The 26,655-nt window shown below is 47.7% G+C and overlaps 1 protein-coding gene across 2 annotated transcripts in view; it reads left to right on the forward strand.

The window, feature by feature from the left end:
- LOC144150978 (very long-chain specific acyl-CoA dehydrogenase, mitochondrial-like) overlaps positions 1–26,655 on the forward strand; it is a 50,888-nt gene that overhangs the window by 18,541 nt on the left and 5,692 nt on the right. Inside the window, exons 5-12 of one of the 2 annotated variants that reach the window (XM_077682279.1) lie at positions 1,066–1,269; positions 4,485–4,616; positions 5,500–5,613; positions 8,638–8,835; positions 12,050–12,298; positions 16,049–16,232; positions 23,977–24,228; positions 24,322–24,470. In XM_077682279.1, coding sequence (XP_077538405.1) covers positions 1,066–1,269; positions 4,485–4,616; positions 5,500–5,613; positions 8,638–8,835; positions 12,050–12,298; positions 16,049–16,232; positions 23,977–24,228; positions 24,322–24,470 — 1,482 coding nt within the window. The remainder of the gene's footprint in view (positions 1–1,065; positions 1,270–4,484; positions 4,617–5,499; positions 5,614–8,637; positions 8,836–12,049; positions 12,299–16,048; positions 16,233–23,976; positions 24,229–24,321; positions 24,471–26,655) is intronic. The other variant, XM_077682280.1, reaches the window with a different exon arrangement.

Genomic DNA, 26,655 nt, shown 5'->3' on the forward strand with positions numbered 1-26,655 from the left:
ATGGCTTAGTTTCGACTGAGCGAAGGAATTGCGACGACCTTCCAGCGACCGCCGACTTAAGGGTGGGCCGACTGATCTTGCCGGAGGGTCGGCGAACCGTGCAGTGGCACAGTCAAGCCAAGCAATCTGGTTCTGACGTCATGCGAAACCTCATGGGAAATTGGCAAGGAGGATGTGGAGAGGAGGACAGCATTTTCCAATTGATTTTTCTACGGAATAAAGTCGCGTAAATGCAGCAAGAGTGGTTGAAACACGGCCTAGAGACTTCAGAGTACAATTTGCGCAAGTAATCCCGGAATGTTTACGAATCTTAAGGGGTGACACTGCTCTTAAAACAACTTCTTTTAATTTTCAAGTGAACTCTGTGAAACTTGCCAGTCTTGCTGCTTTTTTCCCACTGACTTCAAATATGCCAGTATTTTTTCAGTTGGTCGTTTAGTTCTTAAGATAATTAGAGATAATTAGCCATTTTTGCTCACACAATTAACACAACAGTGTTGGTCACAAAACTGTAATCTTTATATTTTCCAATACTATGAACCCTGGTGAATGCAATAATGGAAGCATTTTTTTGATGCATCGCTTGGAACTAATTTTACAGCTCATTAAACTTCGGTGTTTGAAATGGGCCCTAAAAATGGTTCCTTGCCACTGGTGCCACCGAAGTTTAATGAGCCCTAAAATTAGTTCCAAGCAATGCATCAAAAAACTGCTTCCATTATTGCATTCACCAGGGTTCATAGTATTGGAAAATATAAAGATTACAGTTTTGTGACCAACACTGTTTTGTTAACTGTGTGAGCAAAAATGGCTAATTATCTCTAATTATCTTAAGAACTAAATGATCAACTAAAAAAATACTGGCATATTTGAAATCAGTGGGAAAAAAGCAGCAAGACTGGCAAGTTTCACAGAGTTCACTTGAAAATTAAAAGAAGTTGTTTTTTAAGTGTCCCTTAAGTTGTAGCCGAGTATCTCTGGGTGTGTTTGACCCTGCCTTGCACCGTGGATGGGGGTGGTGAGAGAAGCGTGCCCTGTTCCTCTTCTGCCCTGTCGCCCCTGCAGGAGGTGAACGACCCGAACTGGAACGACGCGAACGAGCGGGTGTCGGACGCGTCGATGCAGGCCCTGAGGGAGATGGGCGGCTTCGGCATGCAGGTGCCCCCCGAGCTGGGGGGCATCGGGGCCAACAACAGCCAGACGGCGAGGCTCAGCGAGGAGGTGGGCCACCATGACCTCGCCCTGGGCATCGTCCTGGGGGCGCACCAGGTGGGTTCGTGTTTTAAGTGCAGGGCACTTTAGAAACTCACCTTTTCGTTGTAGCTCGCTCGCTGGATCCAAGTAGAGCCCCACTGCGTTCCGTCGTCGCGGCGTAACCCAGAGGCTTTGAAAGCCAAGCGGTTTATATAGTCATAAGCTATCGAAACTCGTGAACCGCTGGCGCTTGTCATACATCTGCCCATTGTTTAGGGCAGAGAAAACTGCGGCTACATTTGAGCAAAATATACGTAACTGACTGGCAGTGCCCGCATTCATTTAGTTACGGACGCTCGTTGGGTTGGTTTTTGCGATAGTAAGCGAAAAAAAGTGGCAGTGCGACGCCGACCCATGCAGGAGGAAAAGCAAGCACAAAAAGACAGGAGTCCCGCTGGCACAGTTTCAGGCAGGGGGCGCGCGAGCGCTGCGAAGGCGGGAAATTTGAATTGCATTGGGTGGTAGCAGTGAGTGGATAACGGCGCTGCAGCCCATTATGACTAATCACTGCTCTGCACTTCCGACAGCTTTCACATTGAGTGGAACGAATTGCTTTAAATTTTTTTAAATTCTCATTGTGCGAAGAAGCTGCCGCCGGCATTGTAAGCCGTGAAGTGGTTCCAAAGAAGTCTGGGGAGTGTTATATAGTGCAAAGGGATCCGCAGCACCAGCTTGGACCCGGCAGTGACAAGCGGTTGCTGAAGCAAAAATGAGCTGTCGTTTTTGTGTGTACTGTGTTGTACGTTTGTCATGTGTTGTAGAAAAAAAAAACAAGTACTGAATAGTGCAAGATAAGTTGGGATGAAAATGGCATTTTTAGCGTTCCCAGTGTTGGGAGTAGATTATGAGTGGATGTTGAGTAATGGTTTCAGTTGTGCCTTTGGCCTATTTTTTCAGGGAAGTGAGGAATTTGGGGGGATGTTCATGATGGGACGTAGATTATTTTTCGGTGTTTTGCAAACGGGAGAACCTGGGAAGCGCATTTAAAGGAGCCGTGAAGACAAAATACAAGTTGGGTTTATTAGAAAGACTGCTTAGTCCCGATAACAATGATACCAATATCATCGCAATCTTCGAACAATAACGGAGATATTGAAGAAAATGTGTGAAGCAGTCGCGACCCCCTAGCCGATTTCCCGCAACTTTTCTATGACGTCACGGAACCTTGTTTGTGCGATTGGCGGCCGTCTAACTGACCTGTCGCGATGAGACATGACTGGACGTCTGTAATGGGGCCTCTAGTTCCATTTGACAACATCACTTGAATGCTAACGTGCAGTTAACGCACTGAAAATGATGTTTTATTGTTGGCCCCTATGACGTCCTTCTTGCTCATAACACGTCACTGTGGCACAAAATTTGAAAGTTTTTAAATACTTCTTGCTTTTTTTTTTCGTTAAGAAAACATCTTTTGTGGCTTTAATGAAGTTGAGTGAGATACTGAATCCTAGTCCTTTCAAATTAAACGAAGTTGTATTTTCTCTTCATGGCTCCTTTAATGCCATATCTGTGAACTTGTGACTATGTGGAACGTGCTGCAACTAATGTGCGACCACTGGCTTCATTATAGCATGTATGTCGGCACCAGGTCAAAGCTTACTTTGCGAGGATCTTTTTGCCATGCCTGAAGCACTTCAGCATGGGTCCCGTGCACCCCAGGGGTCTATGTACCACGACAGGGCCTGCATATGTGTATCGGCGTTACGTGGAATGCTGGGAAGTTGAAGTTTGTGAAAAGTGCAAACCCCCTCCGACATCGTTTTCCTTCTGCAAGAACCTCGCTATGATGCAAAAAGTTTGCTTTGAAGCAAAGCGCACACATGGTCTGGTTTCCGCAGTAAGCACACGTGCGTGGCTTGGTTAGTATTTCCCACTGAATAGTAAGCCTTTGTAAAGAAGCCAGTTGCGTGTAAAACATGTATGAAACAGGCTTGCAAGAAACTTTCAGTTATGGAAAAAAAAAATTCTTTTAAATGCTTTTGATTCACTGCTGCTGTTTAAAAAGTCAGTAGCCTTCTGGCAGTGCGCTTCTAATTGGATCTTTATGTTGAGTGAGTAGAATCTGCAGGCTGACCTGCCTGAAAATTGAGAAGGTAACCTTTTACGATTCAGGAGGGGGCCTGTAAAGTGTGGTGCAGAATGGGTGCTCGTTGAAGTGGTACAACGAACTCCTTCTGCCCACTGAATTTATGTGTCCAGGAACGAAGAGCAATACCCAGCAATTTACAGCAAGAACTCGTCGTTATCGACGGAACTTTTGTTTCTGAAATTCCTGACACCGTTTTTTTTTTATGGCGGTCGAACGGCGACTGCACTGCTGCATGCTAAAGTGGCAGTGTGCTGTAGTGAAGATGTTTTGGTGGCGTAAGTTGGACTAGGTTATTCACTGCAATAGGAGAGACCTGTATTACGGTCTGTGGGCTAACGTAAGGGATAGCAGAGGACCCCGGCTAGCTTCGCTAGAGAACGCTACGCGCCGTACACTAGCCCTGCGGAATCCGAAGACTCGCGCACGGGTTCGGGTGCTCACATGCGGGAGACAGGCTCTGGCAATCCAGAGTGAGGCTTTATTGCCTGGCAGATACAGGGCATATACCAGACAACACGACTATCGCTCGCGGGGAGACAGTGGCTCCTGTCGCTCGCTCAAGCCGCGGGACTCAGACCTCGATATCTGTCATCACGGCCGCGGGAGCAGGTGAGGCATCCCGTGGCGACCGATCAGGGCAGAATCTCTCAGCCAAGTCCGTGGAGCCAACTGGGTTCACCGTCATCGGGGCATTCGGCGTAGGCACTGCCGAGCCAACCGACTCCGACCAAATCGCCCAGTCGACTCCTGGCGGAGCGCTCGTTCGTCCCGCAGGTCAGCTCGGAGGGGAGAGGAGGTCTTCCCCTGGTCGAGGAGAGGGTGGCGGGAAGGAAGGTGGCAAACTGGTCCTCCTTCCCTCGCGCTCTCGCGCACACGTTCGCGGCGAGCTGGTTTGGCGCGTCGCGCGGGGTCATGAACGACCTACGTGACGCGCCGGCTACCCAAAATGGCGGCTACCAGCTCGCGGAAACATGTGCAGGCGAGGCGTAGGGTAACAAGGGTCCCCACAGGTCGAAGCAAATACTCATTACCCATCGGGGTGGAGGAGTCAGTGGGGGCAGTTTATGGGGTTTTAAAAGCTGCCGCTGCGATGTGTCGCCAGCGATGCCAGCTAAGTAGTGGTGCCATGCGGTGCGTGCAGTCCATTGGCTTCAAGGGCATCCTGCTGTTTGGCACGGACGAACAGAAGCGGAAGTACCTGCCTGCGCTGGCCGCGGGCGAGAAGATCGCCTGCTACTGCCTCACTGAGCCCGGCAGCGGATCCGACGCCATGGTGAGCGGTTCTTCCCTGTCTTACCCCGGCTCTTCCAGGTCTAGTGTTCATTTAGCTTCAGCTTGTGCCCTTCGTAGCAGCAGTCAGTTGCACTGTCAAGATGGCATCCCTAGAAGTGTATGCAGCTTGGGGAAAAAAGATAGTTACTGTTTGATGCTAACGTGGACGTTTGTTTTCACTACTGGAAAGGTGACTGCGGTAAAACCTCGTCACAAGAGACAAAACAAAATTGCGACATGTGCACCTTGCAAACCCCTGGCACGCATTTCACTTGACGGGGCCAACACACGAGTGCCGGGTTTAACTGACACAAACAAGCCTCAGTGTCATCGATTTGGTGGGCAGCTATCTGTCCTTCATATGCTTATTGAATGTAAGATGTGCAACATTGAAAGGAAACGTCACTGTATAATGAAGTTTACACATATAACATTCCCTTGCACCCTTCATTATTTCTTTCAGACCATCCCATGTTCTCTTACAAAAAAGTTTTTAGCTGCCTTGCAGATGTGGATTTTTTAAAACGCACATCATACTGTCCATAACCTCACCCGTGTTCAAGACCTGTTGTAAAACAGTGGCATGACCTGAGGCTCTACACCTTAGGTGCCTGCACTCTGTTTTAATATGGCCCTATACACCAATTATCTGAGTATACTCATTGTGTTCTAGTACGGCCCTTTACACCAATTGTCTTAGTAAATTTTTAAACTAGTGCCTTTATTGCAAGTTTTTCTCATCTCAATCACCATTGTCATGGTGCTCTTTGCCTTTGTTGGCCGTGCGCCATAAAAAAACCTGAAATCGTCATCATCATTAATGCGAGTGCCGGGTACACCCTAACGTGGTGCGGCTGTCCTCCATCACGTGTGTGTGTGTGCAGTCCATCAAGAGCCGGGCGGTGCTGTCGCCGGACGGGTCCCACTACATCCTCAACGGGGGCAAGATCTGGATCAGCAATGGTGGCATCGCGGACATCTTCACCGTCTTTGCCCAGGCAAGGACCCCGCCTCTTTTCTCTCGTTTGGTGGTCAGCTGTCTCGTAACCGCATTGGGGGGGGAGGGGAGGGGAGGCCGAAGTGTGACATTGTCCCCCTTCCTCTCCTCTACTCTTGCACCATGTGCAGTTGTAATGCAATTGTAATGCAATGTAATGCAATTTCGCGCTTGAGCACAAAATGGAGAGAGTCGATGTGGGCGTGGAAGTTCACCGGGCACTTGGGTACAAAAAATGGGGAGAGAATGCACACGTTGTAAAGCTCTTTAAAACTTGGGGAAAATGGAAAGGGGGAGAGGTAACAACAAATGAACAAAATGGCGTTGTTAGATCTGAGACGTGGGTGCATATAAGATCGCAGCTTCCAACAAAATTTGAAGTCAATAGCAAATTCGGTCTGTCAATTTCAGATAAAACAGTAGCTCGACTCAGTTATGGACCATCCCGCGTCCTTCAGTAGAGTAGGAACAGTGAATGCTGGCAGGAGTGTTAAAATCAAACCTACGTACAGTGTAGACCATTTATAACGTAACCGCTTATAGTGCGGGACCGGATATAACGCGGGTTTTTGTGACCACTGGTTCACCTCCCATAGAACTCAATGCATAAGCATACCGCTTAGAATGCGGTTGGCCGAAGCACAATAGCGTTTATAGTGCGGTTTTCTGGTGGGACTGCTGGTCGACCGGCGCAGCTGGGGCACCGTTTTAGGGTATCAAAAGAAAAAATAAAGGATGAAATCGGCCATCTGACGCAGCGCACACCCCTTGCTCTCCTCTAACTTCGACGCACAAGAAAAGAATAGGCACCCTTTAGTTCACGCCTACGTGATAACCACAACTGACCTTGCTTGACGCACCTCGGAAGATAGCGACCCCCGTCCCCGTTCGCGCGCGGCTTATCAACTTGTTTCTATTAAGCGTGAATCGCATGGCCCGTTTTCGCACACGATTCGTGCACGTCAGCGTTGCGCGTTTGTGTTTTTTTTTTCTCTCGGTCGTGTCGACGATTTTGCACTCGCGGTGGCTTCTTCGCGTGGCAGTGGGTGTCTTCGATTTACAGTCTCGGACTTACCGCGGACTCCCTGAGAAGCAGTCCGGCATTCGATTTTCCCATGTATCCCTATGGCTTCGGGGAATCCTCGGACTACCCGCGGACTATCCGCGGTGAGTCCGAGACTGTAAATCGAAGAGCCCCAGTGGGACGAGCCTGACGACTTGCACCAATGGGGAGAGGCGCACCTAATGGCGGCAGATCCGAAACGCTCCGATAAGCTGGCTGGCCGCGTCAGAGATGTTTAGGCCTACCACCGCGGTGTTTTTTGATGGGCACTTTCACAAGCAACGTGAATGGCAGTTTATATTCCTCTTTTTGCCCATATTAGCAGCTCTTTTCTTGCGTGAGCACCCTCGCTTGCGCTTCGTGCGGCATTTTAGCGAGCAGTTAGAAGCGGCCGCTGGAGCTGTCTGCACCACCTCGCGGCCAGGGCCGACGCTCCGACGCCATGTTGCTGCCTCTTGACGCGCCGCACACCACACTGTAACCACGCCAGTTGTAACTGGGCCGGCGTCGCCGCGCCTGCGGCGTGCACTCTGTGGTGCACTGCATGTTCCATGAGTGCACTGCAATCGCTCCATGCGGTTCACGCTTTAGAACGTTGTGCAGATAAGCCACCGCTCTTTCCCTTTCCGAACAAGCGAGCCGCGCGAAGCCGAAGATTCCCCCCACCAGTAGTACGCTGCGCTGATAAGCAGCCGCCTTCGGCAGCGTGAACACAAGGTGGGGTAAAAAAAAAAGGAAGTCCCCCTGGCGTTCTTACATCGCCTCCTGTAAAAATACAGGAGGCGATGGTTCTTATCACGTTCCGTGGCATCTGTTCAGAGACGCTAAAAACGCAGCCACGATCATCCAAAACACAAACACAACGGAAGTTAAAGCCGTGCTCGCTGTTTGTAACACCGCGCTTGCAGTGACCCTGCAGTAGGGGCTGATGAAAATAAAAAAATACGATATAAAGACCAGGCCTTTGATTTTAAGTGCCGTGCGTTTGAGGGATGATAAATAAAGGATGATTTGAGAGTTAGGTTGCGATGTGGTTGGATTCGCGCATGTTTTGGTTATAGTGCGGTACCACTTATAGTGCGGATTTTTACGGCTCCCGCGACATACGTTATAAGCGGTCTACACTGTATTTGCAATACTTGGTCTACAATTTAAAGTATGTTGCAATTGTTAGTTTTAAATGTGCTTTTCAAATGTCATAGGTGCTTCTGTGATGACACTGTTGTTACCGAAACAAATGTGCCTCGGGTTGTGATTTCCAGAATTGCTGAAAACTTTTTCTCTTAATTAATGTATTATCGGGATGGCAGTGGTCGGTGAAGCTGCTGGAGGTTGAGTGCAAGTTACAGAGAATATTTCCCACGTCTGAGTTCTTTGTGGTTGAGCTTATTTCCTCTGTTTTAAGAGACCATTTAAATGGCAGTGATTAGGATAACAGTGATGCTTGCTTTATCAGTTGGGAGGTATGCAAGTGGGAGGTATGAATTTCGAATATTTATGTTTTTGGAATGATTACTCAGGACCACAAATGTTTGGTATAATTCAATATGTGATACTGCAGTTGATAGGAAGATGAAACGGAGAATTGTTTTATCAAGCTTTTAAGTAGAAATGAATATTTGACAATGCCTACATTAAACGGACGTCGTTACATCTCACAAGGGAGTTATGATGCTTTGTGAGTCTTGTTTCAGGTTATCTTTCACATTTTGAGCTTCTAAAGGGACTTCTGGTATGTAGCATATCTATTCAAAGGTTTGGGTCATGTCATCTGCCAACGATATTGCGTAGCGAGATATGAGTACTATGATTGGACATCTGTTTGTGATGATTTTAATAACGGCCCTCGCTGGTTCGCTCTGAAATCTGCACCTCATGCCAAGTACACCGTTCAAGGCTTTGGAGTGAAACATTACACACAGGGTCCCCCACTGTTCCCGCTCCTATTCGTGACGTGTGCAGACGCCCGTCAAGCTGGACTCTGGGGAGACCCGTGACCGGATCACGGCCTTCATCGTGGAGCGAGGCTTCCAGGGGGTCAGCTCGGGTCCCCCCGAGAAGAAGATGGGCATCAAGGCCTCCAACACGGCCTCGGTGAACTTCGACGATGTGCCCGTGCCCGTGGAGAACGTGCTCGGGAACCCGGGGGAGGGCTTCAAGGTGGGTGTGCTGCTGCATGAGAAGGGAGGCCTTCTGGAAAGACGAGTGAGTGAGTGAGTGAGTGAGTGAGTGAGTGAGTGAGTGAGTGAGTGAGTGAGTGAGTGAGTGAGTGGAATGTTTGATGTGGAAATTAATGCAAAACAAAAACGGAAAGGTGGGTGGCCCTTTCTCTGTCCACAAAGCTGTGAGCTGTCACCGCTGCTCGCTTTCATATCATCAGATTTCTTAATTATCAGGCTGTGAGCGAGTTCACACTCCCACCTCTCTGGGGAGAAAAGGGATGGAAGAGGTGTTGTTCATACCTGCCAGATTTCCTGAATTGCCCGGGACACTCCGAATTTTGATGCTTTTGTACGATTGTACAATTGAAACAAAAGTCCCCCGAATATGCACCTCTGTTTGGCCAAACCTTTCTCCCAGTCTGGCCACATCGCATTGGAGCTACATGAAAATGCAATCCAATCCTACACCAATTGATATCGTTATCGGTGAAGAGCTTAAAATGCATAGTCAGCTATGCACGCTAGTCGAACTGGTCAGTACCAGCTGAATACAAGAGGCAGTTCAGCATAGCAAAAGAAAATTGCACCCAGTTCCGAGCATCCATGTCCGATAAGTGAGCATTGAACTTTTTCGTTACCGTGGGAAAATTGACTGATTTTTAGGGGTCCAAGAAAACATTTTTTTATGCTAAAAAAATTGGTTAAGCACTAATTACAGTAACAAAAAATGCAGATTATTTGATGGCCTTTCCAATACCACCATTTTTTTAAATGTTTTTATGTGTCATAGTTGCAAAAAAAATATCAAAATCAAAGTTTTTGTCGAAATGTTGAAAAAAAAATAATGAAAAAGGAGGTGTGTATAACAAACCGTTGGTATTAGAAAAAAAATTAGAATATACATTTTGTAGGGAAACGTTTCAAAAACACGCCCTAGGAAAAATTTCGACATGCGCGGTACAGTTTTTCAGATATAATAAAAGTTGTTAGCATGCGCGGTGCTCGTGTCATGCGGTGAAGCCCAACCTCCAATTCAAAAGGTGCAATTTGAGTGGTTCCATGGAAGAAATCTGGCAGTTCCACATTATCAAAGGCACCAATTTGCCCCCACATAACGTAAAAACATCTTCCCAATGACTGACTTTGCATTTGCAGCCAGCACAATAATTGGGACAAGCACGCGATGTGGAAAAACATGCATGCAGTTGAAAACGGAACTTCGTGATTGATGCTTGTTGACGTTCACGGTCAGTTATCTCTCAAAACATAAAGTTGAGCTTTATTATCATCTTCTGATTCGCAATTGTAGCCTTGCTTGCAGGAATGAGGTGCGATGTGCTAAAATCGTGCCCTACAAACTTTGGCCGAGTAGCAGTTGCGCGCTAAAAAAGATCAGCACAACGAGCCTCCTCCATTGCAGCTCCACCTAACATTTCTGAAATGAAACAGTATAAAAACTTTTCGGAGACTCTGTCCGAATAGACAGGTCAACTAAGCAGCAACACTAGACCCCAGGAGATACCCTAGCATGGAAACGAAACTGGAAGGCGAACAGCTGGCAGTGTAAGGCCAGTTTGAAGCTCTGTCCTCGGCTGAACAGATATCTGGCGACTGGGTGTGAACTTTTAACTTGCATCTGAAGTTCTTATCGCAGAAATCAAGTTAGGGTGGGGGGAAATCAGGAGCGGCGTGCTTTGTTCGAGGATCAGTTGCGAACACTCAAGGCGCCATGGCAGGTAGCCTTGAAGTTGGATAACTGCGTAGTAGCGCTAAATATGAATTTCGTGATGCAGAAGCGAAACCGAAACTGTTGTAAACTGTTCGCAAATGGTCCCGGGGTAAGTAGAACTACCGCAGAACTTAGAACAACGTGCACAAAGGCAATAAAACTGCCTAAAATCATAAAATAGCTTTGCAAACAGTCACTGCTTGACATTTTCAGCCGATTTCTGGGATTACCGATTATTGTCAAAGTGCAAACCTGACGATCGAACATCGTTTGCTGGTTTATCATTCATGCCCTGATAACAAAAAACAAACTCTGATGCAGAATAATTACGAGTGGCACACATTCTTTGTTGGTAGCAGTGACGCGCGATGACAACGCCCCTTTTCCACACCCATGTGATTCACACGCGTGTCAAAAATCACGTTTTTGTTGCAAAAATGAAAACAAAGCTGATTTTGAAAGGCCATTTTATGATCTAACTCCAAACAGCTGTACTTGTTCGAGCAACGCCTGGAATGCTATGAAAAGGCGCTCCCAAAATATCGTTCAAAGTGAACGATTTTGAATAGGTGCGGTAATGAAAGAGTTAAGTTCGACAGTATTCCCAGGACTTCCTCAAGGCGGCAGTGTCAGCTACGTCGGAGATTTAGAAACTGACCAGTGGTGTAGCCGGTTAGTAGTTTGGGCAAAACAGTTCAAGCAAATATAGGTGTCGAGAGTGTTTGGGGGAATCTCCACACAAGGTGCTACGTGGTGCGGGGAGTGTGGCAAGAAGGGCAGTTGTAGGGGCCGTGGGTGGGAGAGATGCCATGCAAAACGGGAATGGCTCTGTACAGATTCCGGTTTTTCTGCAGCTGCAGTAAAAATGCGGGTAGGAGGAAGGGAAAAGTGGTTGACCTAGGGGAGCAGGGATTTCTTTCGGAGCAGGCAGGGCAGCGGCATTTCATCGCTAACGGTGTTCTTGGTGCACTTAGACTGGTACTTTTAGGAAAGAAAGTGCTGTTGGAAAGACAAATTGGCGCTTCGTTTCTCTCTGAGGTCCGTCGGTAAAGCACCTTTGCCAACTAGCCCATTGAGCCGTCCTTGTGAAAGACATTTCGTCCTTCACCTCACTGACTTGAGGTGCCCTCATGACGTGCTGTTGGTCTTATTGTACTCCTTGGTTTGTGCATTGTTCACTGGTTCAGGTGCATCCCTCCAGCAGCTTTTGTACAAAGGCTGTCAAAAAATCAAATATAAAAATCCGAATAAATTTGAATGTAGTCGTTTTACACGAAAACAAATTTTATATCCACAGTCAGAAATGAAAAAGTACGCATGTCCTCCAATTTCCATCATCATAACTGTAAAGATAAACATTTTTGGTGTAAGACCGGTTTGCCCCCTTAATTGTGAGTGGACCAAGGGTCGGAGGTCACCTCCCTTGTCGCCGACAGGGTGGTTGAACCGCTGGTGCTTGCCTGTCCTGTCCGGCCGTGTGCAGGTGGCCATGCAGATCCTGAACAACGGCCGGTTCGGCATGTCGGCCATCCTGTGCGGCACCATGCGGGCGTCCATCGCCAAGACGGTGGCGCACGCCACCACGCGGGCCCAGTTCGGCAGCCGGCTGGCGGCCTTCGGCAACGTGCAGGAGAAGCTGGCCCGCATGGCCGCCCAGCTGTACGTGGCCGAGTCGCTCACCTACATGCTGTCGGGCAACATGGACCGCGGCTTCACCGACTACCACCTCGAGGTGCGACTTCAAACCGTGCCTTTTGACGTGTTCGTTCGCGTTTTGTTGCCGTGCCTCACCGCACCGGGCTATCTTATCTCGTATTGTAAGCGCAGTGGGTGTTTACTTGTTCTTCTTTTGCCTGTCACGCCATCAGTCTTTTTTTGTTTTGTACAGTGAAAACCCTGTTACAAGAGACACTGTTACAAGAGACACTTGGTTATAAGAGACATTTGAATGAAGAAAGTTTTGGTTGGTTTCCCTATGTTCACCATGTTAGCGACATTGCTTACAAGAGACCTTGTTTGCAAGAGACATGTTTCGTGGGTCCCTTGAGTATCTCTTGTAAGGAGGTGTTACTAGGGAAAGGGTGTTGCTTATTTGTCAATCTAAAATGTTTATCTATAATAGGAAAGGGGGGTATGAACGCTAAAGTGGGTACTTTGACTGATATTGCGTATACATAGTACAGACACTTCGTTCTTTTTATACGCCTGCAGCACCTCTGCACAGTGTTCGTGCGAGGGCAAAGAATCGCCTAACAACCATTTCCAAAGCTTAGCACCGGCACTTGGAAAAGGCTTAGCATATGCGCTCAAGTGTGTAAAGACGTATGATAAGCTGAGCAAATAAAGCAAGAATATAACTAGGAGCAATTATTAACCAGCTACAAAAATCAGTCATGGCCTTCACAATTAGCTAGGCTCTTTTAAATTCCTTCGTGACGAGGTAGGTTTTCCCGAAACCATTCGTCAAACAAGTCGGATCGCTGCCTGACGTTCCCCCGATGTAGCTTCCACATTTTCGATGATTTTAGTCTGGTCATTGAAACAGCTGGTACGAAATAATCTGACAACGGACAGCTGGGAAATTGAAAGTTAGACCAGCTGGACTGCACACGGCCACGCCCATTTGGGGGTGGGGCAAGGGGAACTCGTTATCTTTAGAGATGTGCCAAGAGCACAGGCAGTTGTTGTTGGTCCACGAGTGCAAACGGAACACGCCAATTAACGAGTGCCTATTTGTTTATTTTCTGTGTCTAAGCTAGAGGAGAGAAGGGAGCGCGGGGTGCCGTCAAATGGCTGAATCCACCTTGAATCCATCCTTTCTTTTTTGCAACCCTAAAATGATGAGACACCGGTTGATCAGCGGACCCGGCAAAAAACCGCACCATAAACGGTATTGTGCTTCGGACAACCGCATCATAATTGGTACGCCTATGCATTGAGTTCTCTTGAGGATGCGCTACAGGGCTTGCTCCGGTGGCGTGATAAAGTCACGGCGCCAGGCACGGCACCGACACACCCTCTGTCGCGAGGCGCCAAAGGGAAAAGGCCTGCCGGTTCAAGGTCAGACGACGCCGACGAATCCCTTGCGCGACTGAACTTTCATTGGAGCCGGTTTGCGGTGGAAGAAATCTTCATGTTTCAAACATCGTTGTCGTAAGACGAAGGGGCTTTGATTTTTCTAGAATGCAAAACCTACAAAAAAAAAGTGTGGTTGAGAATCTAGGTATGATTAGTTCCAGTGAATGATGGTTCTTATCCTCTATGCCATTAGTTCATATTCAGACTGTTCTAAGTTTGCCGTTCTGCCTGCGCAACATGAAAAGCGCACGCAAATCTGAGAACCTGCCCGCGAGAGCGGTGAGAGTAAACCACTCGTGGCGGGAAGGCGGCGTTGGCAGACGTCGTCTGCTCCGGGATTCCTTCTGGTGTTTCGTTTCAAGCGCGGTACGGCTTGTAACTAGGGCAGTATTTGTTAATAGCTGCTGCTAAAATGGCCAGCACTTCTATTTATTTATTTTACAGAAAGAAATATGGCAATTTTCACAACATATTCGCTCATATTACGATTTTTGTGCATTGCGTCCGTAGAACAACATGTAAATTATGGCAACACGCTTGACGTGCCATCTGTTCTGCTCTGCAAGCTGCATTTCCTCCTCGCCAGACAGTGACATTAACGTGGCGCTTGCCCGCGCTGTTCCAGCCCGGCAGACTCCCCTCCTCGAATACTTCTTTCTCCGTGCTTTTGACAATGAACAGCCTATACTAGGCTGTTGCATCAGCAAAGTTGTGACAACCAGTAATCAGCTGAAGTTCTGTGGGCACATTAATATAAAAGAAAGACCATGCGTTACTTTTTATGATAACTTTTGGGAGAGCTACGCATTAGGCATACATGAAATTGCTTCGGTGGGCATAAAACTGGTGCCTCTCCTATCTGAAGGCTTGCACATAAAAACCTTCGATGAACTGGGAAGCACCCCAGGTGCAGGCGCAGGTCTGTGAGGTTGTTCCCTAAGCAAGGATAGCAAGGACTATTCTGCTGGTGCAGTTTGAAAATTATGAAGTCTCTGTAAACTTCAAGAGCTGTTCGCTCAAAAGTGCGTTTTACGAGTTCGTTGTGGCTCGTGGAAAGGATAGCATGGCAACCACTGGGTGGATTTTGACCCTTTCTGTTTAATTTCAATCTTTGAAGAGTTCTCCGGGGTATCCCGTCCTCGTTTTTTTATTTGTTTATAGGCCGAGTCAGTTATGTCCAACTGGGTATGGGTAGCAATAATGTTCTTTAAAAAAAAAAAAATGAAGGGTTTAAAAAGAACTCTAGGACTATCATACCCTGTGTTGTTCTTTTGACTGCAATTGAAAAGTATTCAGATGGTCCTATTTTGTTTCAGTACCTTGCTTGGCTTTCCACGAGCGGGTCACGTGTAAACCTCCGTGAAACATAAACTGCTTAAGGTCTCGTCATGGAATTTGAAGTTTTGCCACTTTGAGTGTGGTCCAGTGTGCCTTATAGGCAAAAAGCGAAAACACCCGTGGGTTGGAGATTTTAGCGCATGTTAACGATGCCCAGAGGGGGTCAAAATTAACCCGGAGCCCTCTCCACTATGGTGTGCCTCATCGCCTGTGAAGCGAAGCGTCGGTGCGTTAAACCCCACAATCATGATATCAATCAATCCAGTGTGCCTGCCAAATTTCGTTACCATAATTACCCGATTCTAACGCGCACCTGATTTTCCTGGCAAAAAAAACGAAAAAATTTGCACCTCCGATTGTAATGCGCATGGAACTTTGTGAGCAAGAAAAACGAATGTGAGAGAAACGGGCGATTTATTTCCCGAAGTAATCTCACTCCTCGTCGCTCTCCGCTGACCGCAACATCTTGTCCTCGGTGCCGTCAAGCGCGTTCGCTATGCCACACTTCTGAACGAACGTTCAACCATGGCCGATGGGATCGTGGCCCACGCCTCGCACGCCCATCCCGCGAGCTTCTCCAGAGGCGCACGCTTCAGCTGACCGCTCATTTTGAACACGAGAGAGCCGCTACTGCCATTGCTGTTACCAAGCGCGCAAGTGGAACGATTTGACGGTTTGTGTAAACGCCGATAGAAAAGCCTAGGCGTCTATGCTTCCAGCGTCTGAAAAATTGTTGATAAAAGCTTTGGCGCAATCTTGAGATGGCGATGGGTGGGACGAAATTTCCACTGTTTCAGCAGTTTCGGTTTCGTATGCGATTCTAACGCGCATGCAATTTTTTTACCTATTTTTCCGGAAAAAAAAGTGCGCGTTATAATCGGGTAAGTACGGTACTCTGCGCAAAAAAAAATGAAGTTCACTTCAATCTTCCTTGAGTTCATTGTGGAGCACAAGTTTACTACGATAAAAGCTTATTTCTTCAAGTAGCCTGCATCGTCCTTGGCTGCGTGACAACATTGATTGAAGGCACCTCCTGCATGGGCGGTGCCCCTTTCCCACTGTGCAGGCGGCGAGCACAAAGGTGACGGCGTCGGAGTGCGCATGGCACGTGACGGACGAGGCGATCCAGATCCACGGGGGCATGGGCTTCATGCGGGACGCTGGCCTCGAGCGCACCCTCCGCGACCTGCGCATTTTCCGCATTTTCGAGGGGGCCAACGACATCCTGCGCCTGTTCGTTGCCCTCCAGGGTACGCTGTGTGTTCACTGGCTCACCTCTTTCCTGTGGCTCTGGGACAGGAGCTGCGGGCATTCGAGATCTGGGGTGTCTTGGTTGATTGAAATTACGGAACACAGAGACAGCGATAGGCAGGCGTGACAGACAAACGGAACCACCCTTTCCACCTAACCGGAGTTGGTGCAACGAATTATTGGTCACAGGTGTGTGCAGGCGGCGAAAGCTTGTCAATGTATATAAACTCATTGATATTTTGTGCGAAGCAATGCCAAATGGCAGATTTAAGGGGGGACATGGCAAGTAAAATTACTTTTTTATTGATGGATTGAATTGAATAGAATTAGGAGTTTATGCAACCAACCATTCTAACAACAAAACTAAAATTTTTTTAGGATGTCTTCTATACTTTTTAATGAATTACGTGAAACTGTCATTCAGCATAATTAACTAATCAGGCAAGAACTCAACGAGATTTTTACATCAGCGTGATCAGAAATGTCTGTGCTGTGCAAGGAAGCTATTAGATTATTGCTACTCGCTTGTGGACTGTCAGGGGACGGTCCTCACTGTCCCGTGTCCAGCATATGCTAGCCACGCACTTCAAGACCGCCCACCAGCCACTGCGGCTTCATCTTCCCCGTATCAGGAGTCCATTTGAGCGTAGAGTTTCATCGAGTGATAACTAGAGAGGAATCTGGGGCTAGTGTCAATGCGAACTCTGAGGCGGTGCTTACGGTTCGATGAGAACGATGGGTAGTAGTGGAACCGGATTGTGTAGGGTTGAAATGTGTCTATGACTGTGCATATTGTGTTTTTAAAGACGATGGTCTTTCTTGGGCTACTTATACACAGAAATTTTGGTCTGTGTGTCTGTCTCTCCATCTGTGACTCGATTCAGCCACCCTGCCAAAGTGATGCAAAAGCTGCGCAATAGTTTTACGGTAACAGAGTGGATCCCTACAGAAGGCAAGTGTTGCAGGGGGTGGCAGAAAGTTAGATGGGCAGATGAGATCAAGAAGTTTGCGGGGATAAATTGGTCACAGTTAGCACAGGACCGGGGTAATTGGAGAATAATGGGAGAGGCCTTTGCCCTGCAGTGGGCGTAGATGGGCTGGTGATGATGGTGATGATGAGTTTTATATACTCGCAGCCAAATCAAATGTCTAAGTTCGGTGTCAGCGTTCACACTTGTCAACATTGTTGAACAGGAACAGGACATTACGCAAGTACGAGGCAGAAAATCAATACATAAGTTTTACTTGCAGTGTCCCTTTATTAAAGTATTTATGGATGTTTGGTTTTTGCGATAGCAAATGAAATACTACATCAACTGCAGAAAACTGCCGCCTGCTGTTGCCCGCACTACTGTTGCTCCTGGCGGCATTTAAAAAAAAATCAAACGGTAACAGTTACGAAAGGTTCCACTAGATAGGTTGCGTGTTCTGCTTGGAACGCTCGTGGAATAGGGCAGCGTGGTTCTATATACGTTGGAGTAGGGTGCCTCGATCCGCACGCGTATTCGTCGTATGGCAGCACTGGCATCGAGACACCCGACTTGGAGCAGTGGAACACTGTAAATTTAAATTGACTTGAGCAAACCTCTAGGGTCATTTCAGATACGATCGAACAAAGCATGGCTGGTCGACCTCTTCAATTTGCTTGAAATTTTTTTACCTCATTCCCGCATGTATGTAATGTGCGGATTCACAAATATTTTCGGTAGAAAAAATTTTGGCCGACTGAAAAAAACTTTAGAACACACCCGCGGGGACCCCGGCCGCCACCTGCCCATGCGCCGTGGCCAAATTTAGCGGCGTCTACCAAGAAATATACTGATCAGGCGAGAATGGTAATTTGTATGCTTAATCTACGCCTGGTGTACATTGCGTGCCCGAAATATCGTCGGCTAGAAAAACATATATTTTTTAAAATAAATTTCCAAATCTTGCTCAGAGCGCATTTTGTTGTGTACTTTGCGGGCCAGTATTATCGTAAGTAATGGAGCTAGAGCGTTCAAATTTGAGTGAGGGCTGTTCCTGGCAAGCACACATAGGGGCCGTAAATATCGTGTCTGTGCACACTACGGTTAAAAAGTAAATGGCGCACAAGTGTGACAAAAAAACTAAAACACTCCGAGTTCAGAGGCTTATTAAAAAAAAAAAGAAAACACTTCTTCGATTTTGCTGAAATTCTCCCCAGATGTTCACCTGTGCATGTACTTCAATGATCATTAAAAACATGTTGCAACATTTTGTTCCTCACGTGCCTACAGCGCGAGAAAAAAGCCTGGTTGGCCAGGTCTTCACAAGATCCTGAGACATGAAACAGTGAGCAACTTCCAGTGAATGTGCAGACATTTGATAATTGTTTTTGTACCAAAGGCAAACTATTACTTATATATAGCATTACAGAGAATTCAGAAGTGAAACTGAAATTTTTATGTGAATTTGGAAAGAAAATATACAATCTGCGCACCGCTAAACGTGTACTCTTCGAAGAAGAAACGGAGGAACTCCAGATTCACGCGCATTTAAAAAAACGCTTCTTCGAGTTTTATGAAGCTTTCCACGGATATTTACCTCCTAATTTAATTGCGTGAGCCATTAAAAAAATGCGCATCATTTTGATCACTGAAAAGCAAAAGAGCCTTGTCAAGCATGCCCGTGACAAGGAGCTGAGACATAAAACGACGATTGTGACTTTCTGCAGATTTCCCTAATTTATTTTGTAGAAAGGGCAGAATATCTTCTGAGTTAAGGAGAACAGAATAGCCAAGTGACACTACCGAAGTCAACGTTTGACATGAAAGAGTTCCATCGGCACCCCATTAATACCGTGCAGCTACTAGCTGTTTATTTACACATTGCTTGCTGCATCAATGTTCACAGTTTCCTCAAAGGGGCAAAAACAGTCCTCGCTTCTTATAGTTCGCATATGTCTGCTTCTGATGACTTCCTTAAACGCCACACGTGCCAGGACCGTATGCCGGGAAAGGCACGCACTGTTCGCCATTCTTCCTTTTTTGTTTCGCGATAGCTGGAAACTTCGTTCCCCTTGAGGTATATGAAGTGAACGCCCTTGATCTTCTCAGACAACACAGTTACCATGTCTTTTGCCGTCTGAATCGCATTTCTTAGTGGTTCTCTTAGGTTGTAAAATGTCGCCTGGTGTTGGACGATTCCCCCAACTCCGCCGCAGGCATTCTTTCCGTGCCCTGTTGCGGAGAATATTCATTGCGTTTCAGGCACATCGCTCTTTCGCAACTCATGAAGCTGGTACCTGTTTTTTAAAGTGACTGGCAGCTCCGTCACTCACATAAGTCACCTTGGAGTACAGTGGGAGATTGTCGTCTACCCACACCCTGATTTTTTTCAAACCCAAGCAGGCATGCGGAAGTCATGGCAGACTTCATCGCTTGCAACCACAAAACTATGACAAAAGAGACTGAGTAAGAAGCTAAATATATACAAAAAGAATAATAAAATCAGAATACTTAAAAGGAATAATAAAAAGTGATGAAATGAAGATTAAAATGCGACCGTAGTCAAATAGCGGGGAGGCAGCGCAAGGCACTCTCCCAGTGTGACAGAACTGAAAACTTGTAACCGTTCGAACGCATGCAGCACCTTTTCTTCCAGTCCCCTCTTTCGCTCTTTCTGTCAGCCAAGTCCCCGCCGCCGCATACGGTTGAAAAAGCCCAAAAAATACTCGACTCAAACACAAAAATGAAGATCCCACATGTGTCGTCCCGGACCCCACCGGGCTCAAGGGCGTTTGCCTTCCTGTTTGGTCGCTAATTCGGTAACTGAACCAGTGTGTCCGGAGAAGGACCGAAGAGGGGCGCGCTACCTGGAGACGTTACCTGCGCCAGGGTCGTGTGTGGCCGATGTCCGTTTTTAATACTTGCCATGTGTGCTGCCGACCAGACGGGCTTCCGTTGAACCTTGATTTCAGGCGAACGAAAGTTACGTCCGGGCGAGTTAAAAAACAAGACTGCGTGCACCTTGTCAAATATAGGGATGGGCGAATATTCGGTATTGTCGAATATTCGATCGAATAGCTCTCTATTCGTTATTCGCTTCGATCCGAATGCAGGTATTCAATATTTTCGAATTATTCGATGCTCCCGAATAGGCAGCTGAAAGCCAAGCTTTTCGGTCAAGCTTTCCGAGAGTTACCCCAGGCTTGGCTCAAGACCCACCGACGCGGACATTTCTATTATCAGTGCCGGTACTGCCGAGTTGCTGCCTTGCCTAGAGGTTCGACGAAGCTCTCGGCCGCCAGCACACTTTAGGTTAAAAAAAAAGGCGGCACTGAAACGACACCGCTCCGAACATCGCGGCACCAAGCCAGCAGACTTGTACAGGCCACCATTTTGAATAGGCATGCCGCCATTTTGAATAGGCTCGCACAGCGCGGCAGTACGCCGCACTAAGCGAGCCTATTCAAAATGGCGGCCAGCCACTTGCGCTTTGCTTGGCTACGGCCGAGGATACTAGTGGCTACAATACTTCTTTTTTTAACGGAGCTTCTAGGCGGCGCTTAACTCTGCGAGTTTCTAGGCGGCGCTTAAACTTGTGAATGAGCAGCCTGCGGAAACTGCTGCACCTAGAGCATGTGGCGCAACAGGCATTTCTTCATGAAAACTTGTGAATACAGCAAAGGAAAGCTGTGTGTAAGATTTTGCAATAAATGTTCAACTGGTAATAGTTTTACACAATGCTGTGCCTACGTGAGTTCTAATTATTAGAAAAAAATGTGTACATTAGTCAGGTCACAAGTTGCTCATTTGTCTTTGTGATTTGCAATGTGCACCATTCGAACTATTCGATTCGAAATTATTCGACCAAATCACTATTCGCTTCGAATTCGCTTCGAACCTCAAAATCTATATTCGCCCATCCCTAGTCAAATAGGTGATCTTATGAACCAAATACAGCGCATCACGGCAGCAGTGCGCACAAAAAAAGAGCGTTGATAATGTAAGACAAAGAGTGACCACGGTTGGGGAAATCTAGAGGAAGCTATAAAAATAGACCCGAAGACATTGAAATTGCGAGTTTTACCACCATACATTGCAGCGGTTTTGCCACCGCATGACTGTATCCGCGCTGTGCTTAGAATGACGCACGATATTTCTATGGCTCACACAAGTGCGTTTAGAGGAAAATATCCGTGGAAAGCTTCATAAAACTCTAAGAAGCGTTTTTTTTAAATGCGCGTGAATATGGAGTTCCTCCGTTTTTTCTTCGAAGAGTACGCTTTAGCGGTGCGCAGATTGTTTATTTTCTTTCCAAAATTCACATAAAAATTTCAGTTTCACTTCTGAATTCTCTGTAATGCTATATATAAGTAATAGTTTGCCTTTGGTGCAAAAACAATTATCAAATGTCTGCACATTCACTGGAAGTTGCTCACTGTTTCATGTCTCAGGATCTTGTGAAGACCTGGCCAACCAGGCTTTTTTCTCGCGCTGTAGGCACGTGAGGAACAAAATGTTGCAACATGTTTTTACTGATCATTGAAGTACATGCACAGGTGAACATCTGGGGAGAATTTCAGCAAAATCGAAGAAGTGTTTTCTTTTTTTTTTAATAAGCCTCTGAACTCGGAGTGTTTTAGTTTTTTTGTCACACTTGTGCGCCATTTACTTTTTAACCGTAGTGTGCACAGACACGATATTTACGGCCCCTATGTGTGCTTGCCAGGAACAGCCCTCACTCAAATTTGAACGCTCTAGCTCCATTACTTACGATAATACTGGCCCGCAAAGTACACAACAAAATGCGCTCTGAGCAAGATTTGGAAATTTATTTTAAAAAATATATGTTTTTCTAGCCGACGATATTTCGGGCATGCAATGTACACCAGGCGTAGATTAAGCATAAAAATTACCATTCTCGCCTGATCAGTATATTTCTTGGTAGACGCCGCTAAATTTGGCCGCGGCGCATGGGCAGGTAGCCGGCCAAATTTTTTCTACCGAAAATATTTGTGAATCCGCACATTACATACATGCGGGAATGAGGTAAAAAAATTTCAAGCAAATTGAAGAGGTCGACCAGCCATGCTTTGTTCGACCTTATCTGAAATGGCCCTCTAGCGTGTTATCTTGGGAGGGACGACACTGGAGAGTAACAGCATGAGAGGTGAGCAGGAAAGAGAAGGGAGGCATTTACTTGGCAGGGGCACCAGTCGACTATTGTCTTTCATCGACGTTTGCAACAACAGGAGCAGATACGCGGCCATTTTTTATCAGAAAACACTTATTGCGCGTTTCACGATTTACAAATTACTCTGTGCACAAAAAATTTAGTTCCTAAAAACTGGTGTTGAATGAAATAAAATGGCGCGTTTAGATAAAAGGCAGATGCGGAGTCAAAAAGGTTTTCTGAGTGCGTTTGCCATTTCGTGCCAACTACAGCGGGATGTGGGCTTCTTTAAAAACTATTTGTGGAAGTTTCAGTGCTTGTCGTTTTAATATTAAGAAAAGGTTTTGTGCTTCTAAAAAAGAAAGAAACTGTTTACTTTTGTAGAAGTTTTTTAAGCCGGAATTAGTGACATTCATCAAGCTGTGTTCCTATTGGCTGTCAGTTTGACTGGTCTACGCCGTAGTAGCTGGCGTTTGCATGATAAGTATGGCTGTAGCAAGCAGTTCGCAATCTTCGTCAGCTTCGAAAATGCATCATTCTGTCAAATGAGCGCCACCGCAACTCCTAATTCGCAGGCAAGCTCACTGCATACAGCACCGTCATATGTGTTTTTGTGCTTGCTATGCTGGCAACCAATTCATAACCCACCTGATCCGCAACTTTTGTTGTAGAACATTTCCACTCAGTGCGTCGTCAGCCTGCGTGTGGCATTCAGTTCAAGGGGAAGTGTATTTTCGAATGCTTCTTCCCAACACCCTGCATAGACAAAGGCTTTCATGCGAGACCGCGACGAAAACAAAGCTACCTGAACCATGTAATCCAAAGTGCTTTCCACGAAGCCACCGAGTGCCAATCCAAATCCACTTTTACCCATCACATCATGGAGGAAGAAAAAGTTAGGAGACGGCATGACGTCACGCAGCTAGCCTTCGCAAGCCCACCTCCCTTGACGCCACACCCTCCGCCGTTTCCCTTTCTCAAGCCGCCAGAGTCAGCCCAGCACGTGACCTCCATGGTCGGCTGGGCCAGCGGCGGCGGCGGTCTCCGACTCCACCGCATCTCTTGTGTTTGGTTGGTGGTAGCTTTTACTTGACGTTCCTGTATTTGTCTGCTCGGCTCAGCGATCTCATGCCCGTGTGTGTGCGGGCAGGAGTGCCGCGTACGTGCGAAAGACCAAAGCCGTCGAAAAAAAAAAACAACATATAGCAGGCTTCGCGACAACGGGCTGCAGAGTAGTTTCGAGCAGACGAAATTGAAGAGCGCGCGGCGGCCCATAAACCCCACCGTATGCTCTCACACGGCGGCTCACGGCAGCGCGGTGGGGTCACGTGGTGCAGTGACGCCCTGAGCCGACTTCGATTTTACTTTTTATGCATAGGCTTCACGTTTCTCCGGTGGCGCCGTCTACTTTTTTCTTCCTCCATGCATCGCATCCATCGCGACAGACAATTGCGGCGCCAGATTCTTTTCCGGTTATTATTGTATGAAACTGTGCATTTGAGACTCTGAATGTAGTCCTCAAATAGTTCTCTCTCTCTCTCTCTCCTTCCCTCTCTCCCTCCCTCTCTCCCTCCATCACTCACCTTCTGTGCCCCTGCCGTGCAGGCCTGCAGTATGCGGGCGGACACCTGCGGGAGCTCCGGCGGGCCCTGCGTAACCCCGCGGCACACCTGGGCCTACTGCTGGACCAGGGCTCCAAGCGGGTGCGGCGGGCCGTGGGACTGGCGGGGGGACCCCCGCTGCAGCAGTACGCGCACCCGCGCCTGGCAGGCCCCGCCGCCCTGGTGTCGCGCTGCATCGAGCAGTGCGGGGCCGCCGTCGAGCACCTGCTCATCAAGTACGGGCGCAACATCATCGGTGGGTGCCTCCTCCTCCTCCGCCTCCTCCTCCGACCTCACTTCTCATCACGTCTTGCTGAGGGCTGTTCCTTCCTTCCTTCCTGTATGGCAGACGAGCAGTTCCTGCTGATCCGGCTGGCCCAGAGCGCCATCGACGTGTACGCCATGATGGTGGTGCTGTCTCGTGCCAGCCGCGCCCTCTCCCAGTCCCTGCCCTCGGCCGAGCACGAGGCCCTCCTGGCACAGCTCATCTGCTCCGAGGTGGGTTGGGGGGGGGAGGGAGTGCATTGGGGGAGCCCCCAAAATGCAGTTTGGTTCCACTGCTGTTCCACAGTGTACTTTTGTGGTGCTGTCCCGGATGGCACGGACCTTGGCTGGTGTCATGCATAAATGGCAGCCCTACGCTGACCTTACGATGTTTGTGACCTTGCCACATCGTAAGCTTTGATGGAAAGCCAGCTACCCCTACAAGGCGTAGCGCACACCCGCAGGGGTGCATAGGCTACCGTATTTACTCGAATCTGGTCCGATACTTTTTTTTTTAAAGTAGTTTACGGAAGTCGGGTCGGCTTAGTTTCGAGGATGCGGCCTTCTTGTTACTGCCAGAGTTACTTGATATGGGTGTTGCGAAACTCCCCGTAGGCCCCATGCATCAAAAAGTGACCCTACAATTGGTCCACTGTTTTGGATTTTTTCCGTACAGTGGCGCCATCTGTTGGGGACAAAATAAAATATACAACGTTGTTCGCCCCTTGATGACGTGGGCGAAAAATGCTATTTGGGTGCTTATGTGAATTTTTCATGCTGAGGAAGCCCAACGTGTTGAACTAGGCGAATGTTCTATATGCATTCGAACCAAAAGTACGTAGAAAAAGAATGCGACCGTGTGGTCAGCGAGATGCGTTGTCGCCTGCGCGTTGTCGTCTGCTGAGTGTCATCTGCGGTCTTCCGGCAGGAAATTCGCTTCGATGGCTTTACGCAAGCTTGAGAGGATTATTTAGAGCCGCTTGACCAGCTACTGGATTAGCTTTGGCATGCAGTGTGATGTAGGCCAAGCGACAACTGCAAATTTAGTGGCGGAGTGCCCGCACAAGCGCCTATCGGTCGTGGCAGTTGCACAGATGCAGTAACAATTGTCACAAATAACCGCAGTTATGAAAGCATTGAATAACTTAGGGAAGTACAGAAAAAAAAATTATGCACCCTTAAAACAAAATTTAACGTTAAATTGTCAGTTATAATAATTAGTTTCTTTTCTGGATAGTGCGTGTGGTGGCACCACCGTACGTACGATCCAAAGCAGAGGGGGTCCAGGTGCTGGCCGTTTTTTGAAGCAAAGTTTCGCAACTGCCTACATCGAAGAGTTCTGGTTACCGCTAGGCACTCAATGCCATCTTGCGGCCACAAGCTTGCAGCTTGCAGGCTCCATTTTGCTTGTTTGAACGTTGGGAACCCAGCTCTCAGCATTCCGTGCACAAGGTAGTCTTGGAGGCCAAGAGAACTTCAAACCTCCAAGCACAGCGTGACTTCGGCGTTGATGAGAAGAACGTGCACCGATGGCGGAAGCAGCGGAACGAACTTTTCAACTACACTGCCAAGCGAATGGCCTTCGCGGGACCCAAAAAAGGTCGACACCGTGAGGTGGAGAAGGGAGTCGCTGATTTCATCCGGCAACAAAGACAGGGTGGAATGCCTGTGACGACGTAGATAATTTAGACGAAGGTGAGGGAGATCGCAAACATTCGAGGTGTCGCGTGTACTCAGTTCAAGGCCAGCAGGGGCTAAGTTACTCGTTTTATGAAGTGGTTCGGGTTCAGCCTGGGACAGTGGACATCTGTGGGCCAAAAGCTACTCCCTGACTTCGAGGAGAAGCTAGTCGAATTCCAGCGCTTCATGATTAAGAAGTGGGTGGAAAAGGAGTACCGACTGGGCCACATCTGTAACGACAACCAGACCCCGGTGCATTTCAACACGCCTGTGGCCTACACAGTAAATGAGAAGGGCACGAAACAAGTGAAAGCAAAAACTGCAGGCTTCAAGAAGCGGCAAGTGATGTTGTGCTGCACGGCCGATGGGCAAAAGCTGTCGCCGTGCACTATTGTTAAGCGAACTCTTCCAGCCGGAGAAGTTTTTCCTAAGAATGTCGTCGTACGAGCCCACCAGAATGGTTGGACGAGCGGTGCCCTCGTCGAAGATTGGGTCAAGACTGTTTGGCAGTGCTATGCCGGGGCTCTTCTGTTTAAGGAGTCACTCCTGGTTCTGGACTTGTACTTACTGTGGGCATTTGACAGATGCCGTTAAGTCCGTGCTTTTGGAGGGCGGTAAGGACATTGCGGTAATACCCGGCGGTATGGCGAGCTTGCTACAACCGCTCGACGTGGCCATCAACAGGCTGCGGAAGCATTACAACGACTAGCAGCTGATGCTGCAAGACCACGACTCACGA

Source organism: Haemaphysalis longicornis, unplaced genomic scaffold (assembly GCF_048455015.1).
Source record: "Haemaphysalis longicornis isolate Haplotype H1 unplaced genomic scaffold, Haemaphysalis longicornis Haplotype H1 scaffold_88, whole genome shotgun sequence".
Lineage (NCBI taxonomy): Eukaryota > Metazoa > Arthropoda > Arachnida > Ixodida > Ixodidae > Haemaphysalis > Haemaphysalis longicornis.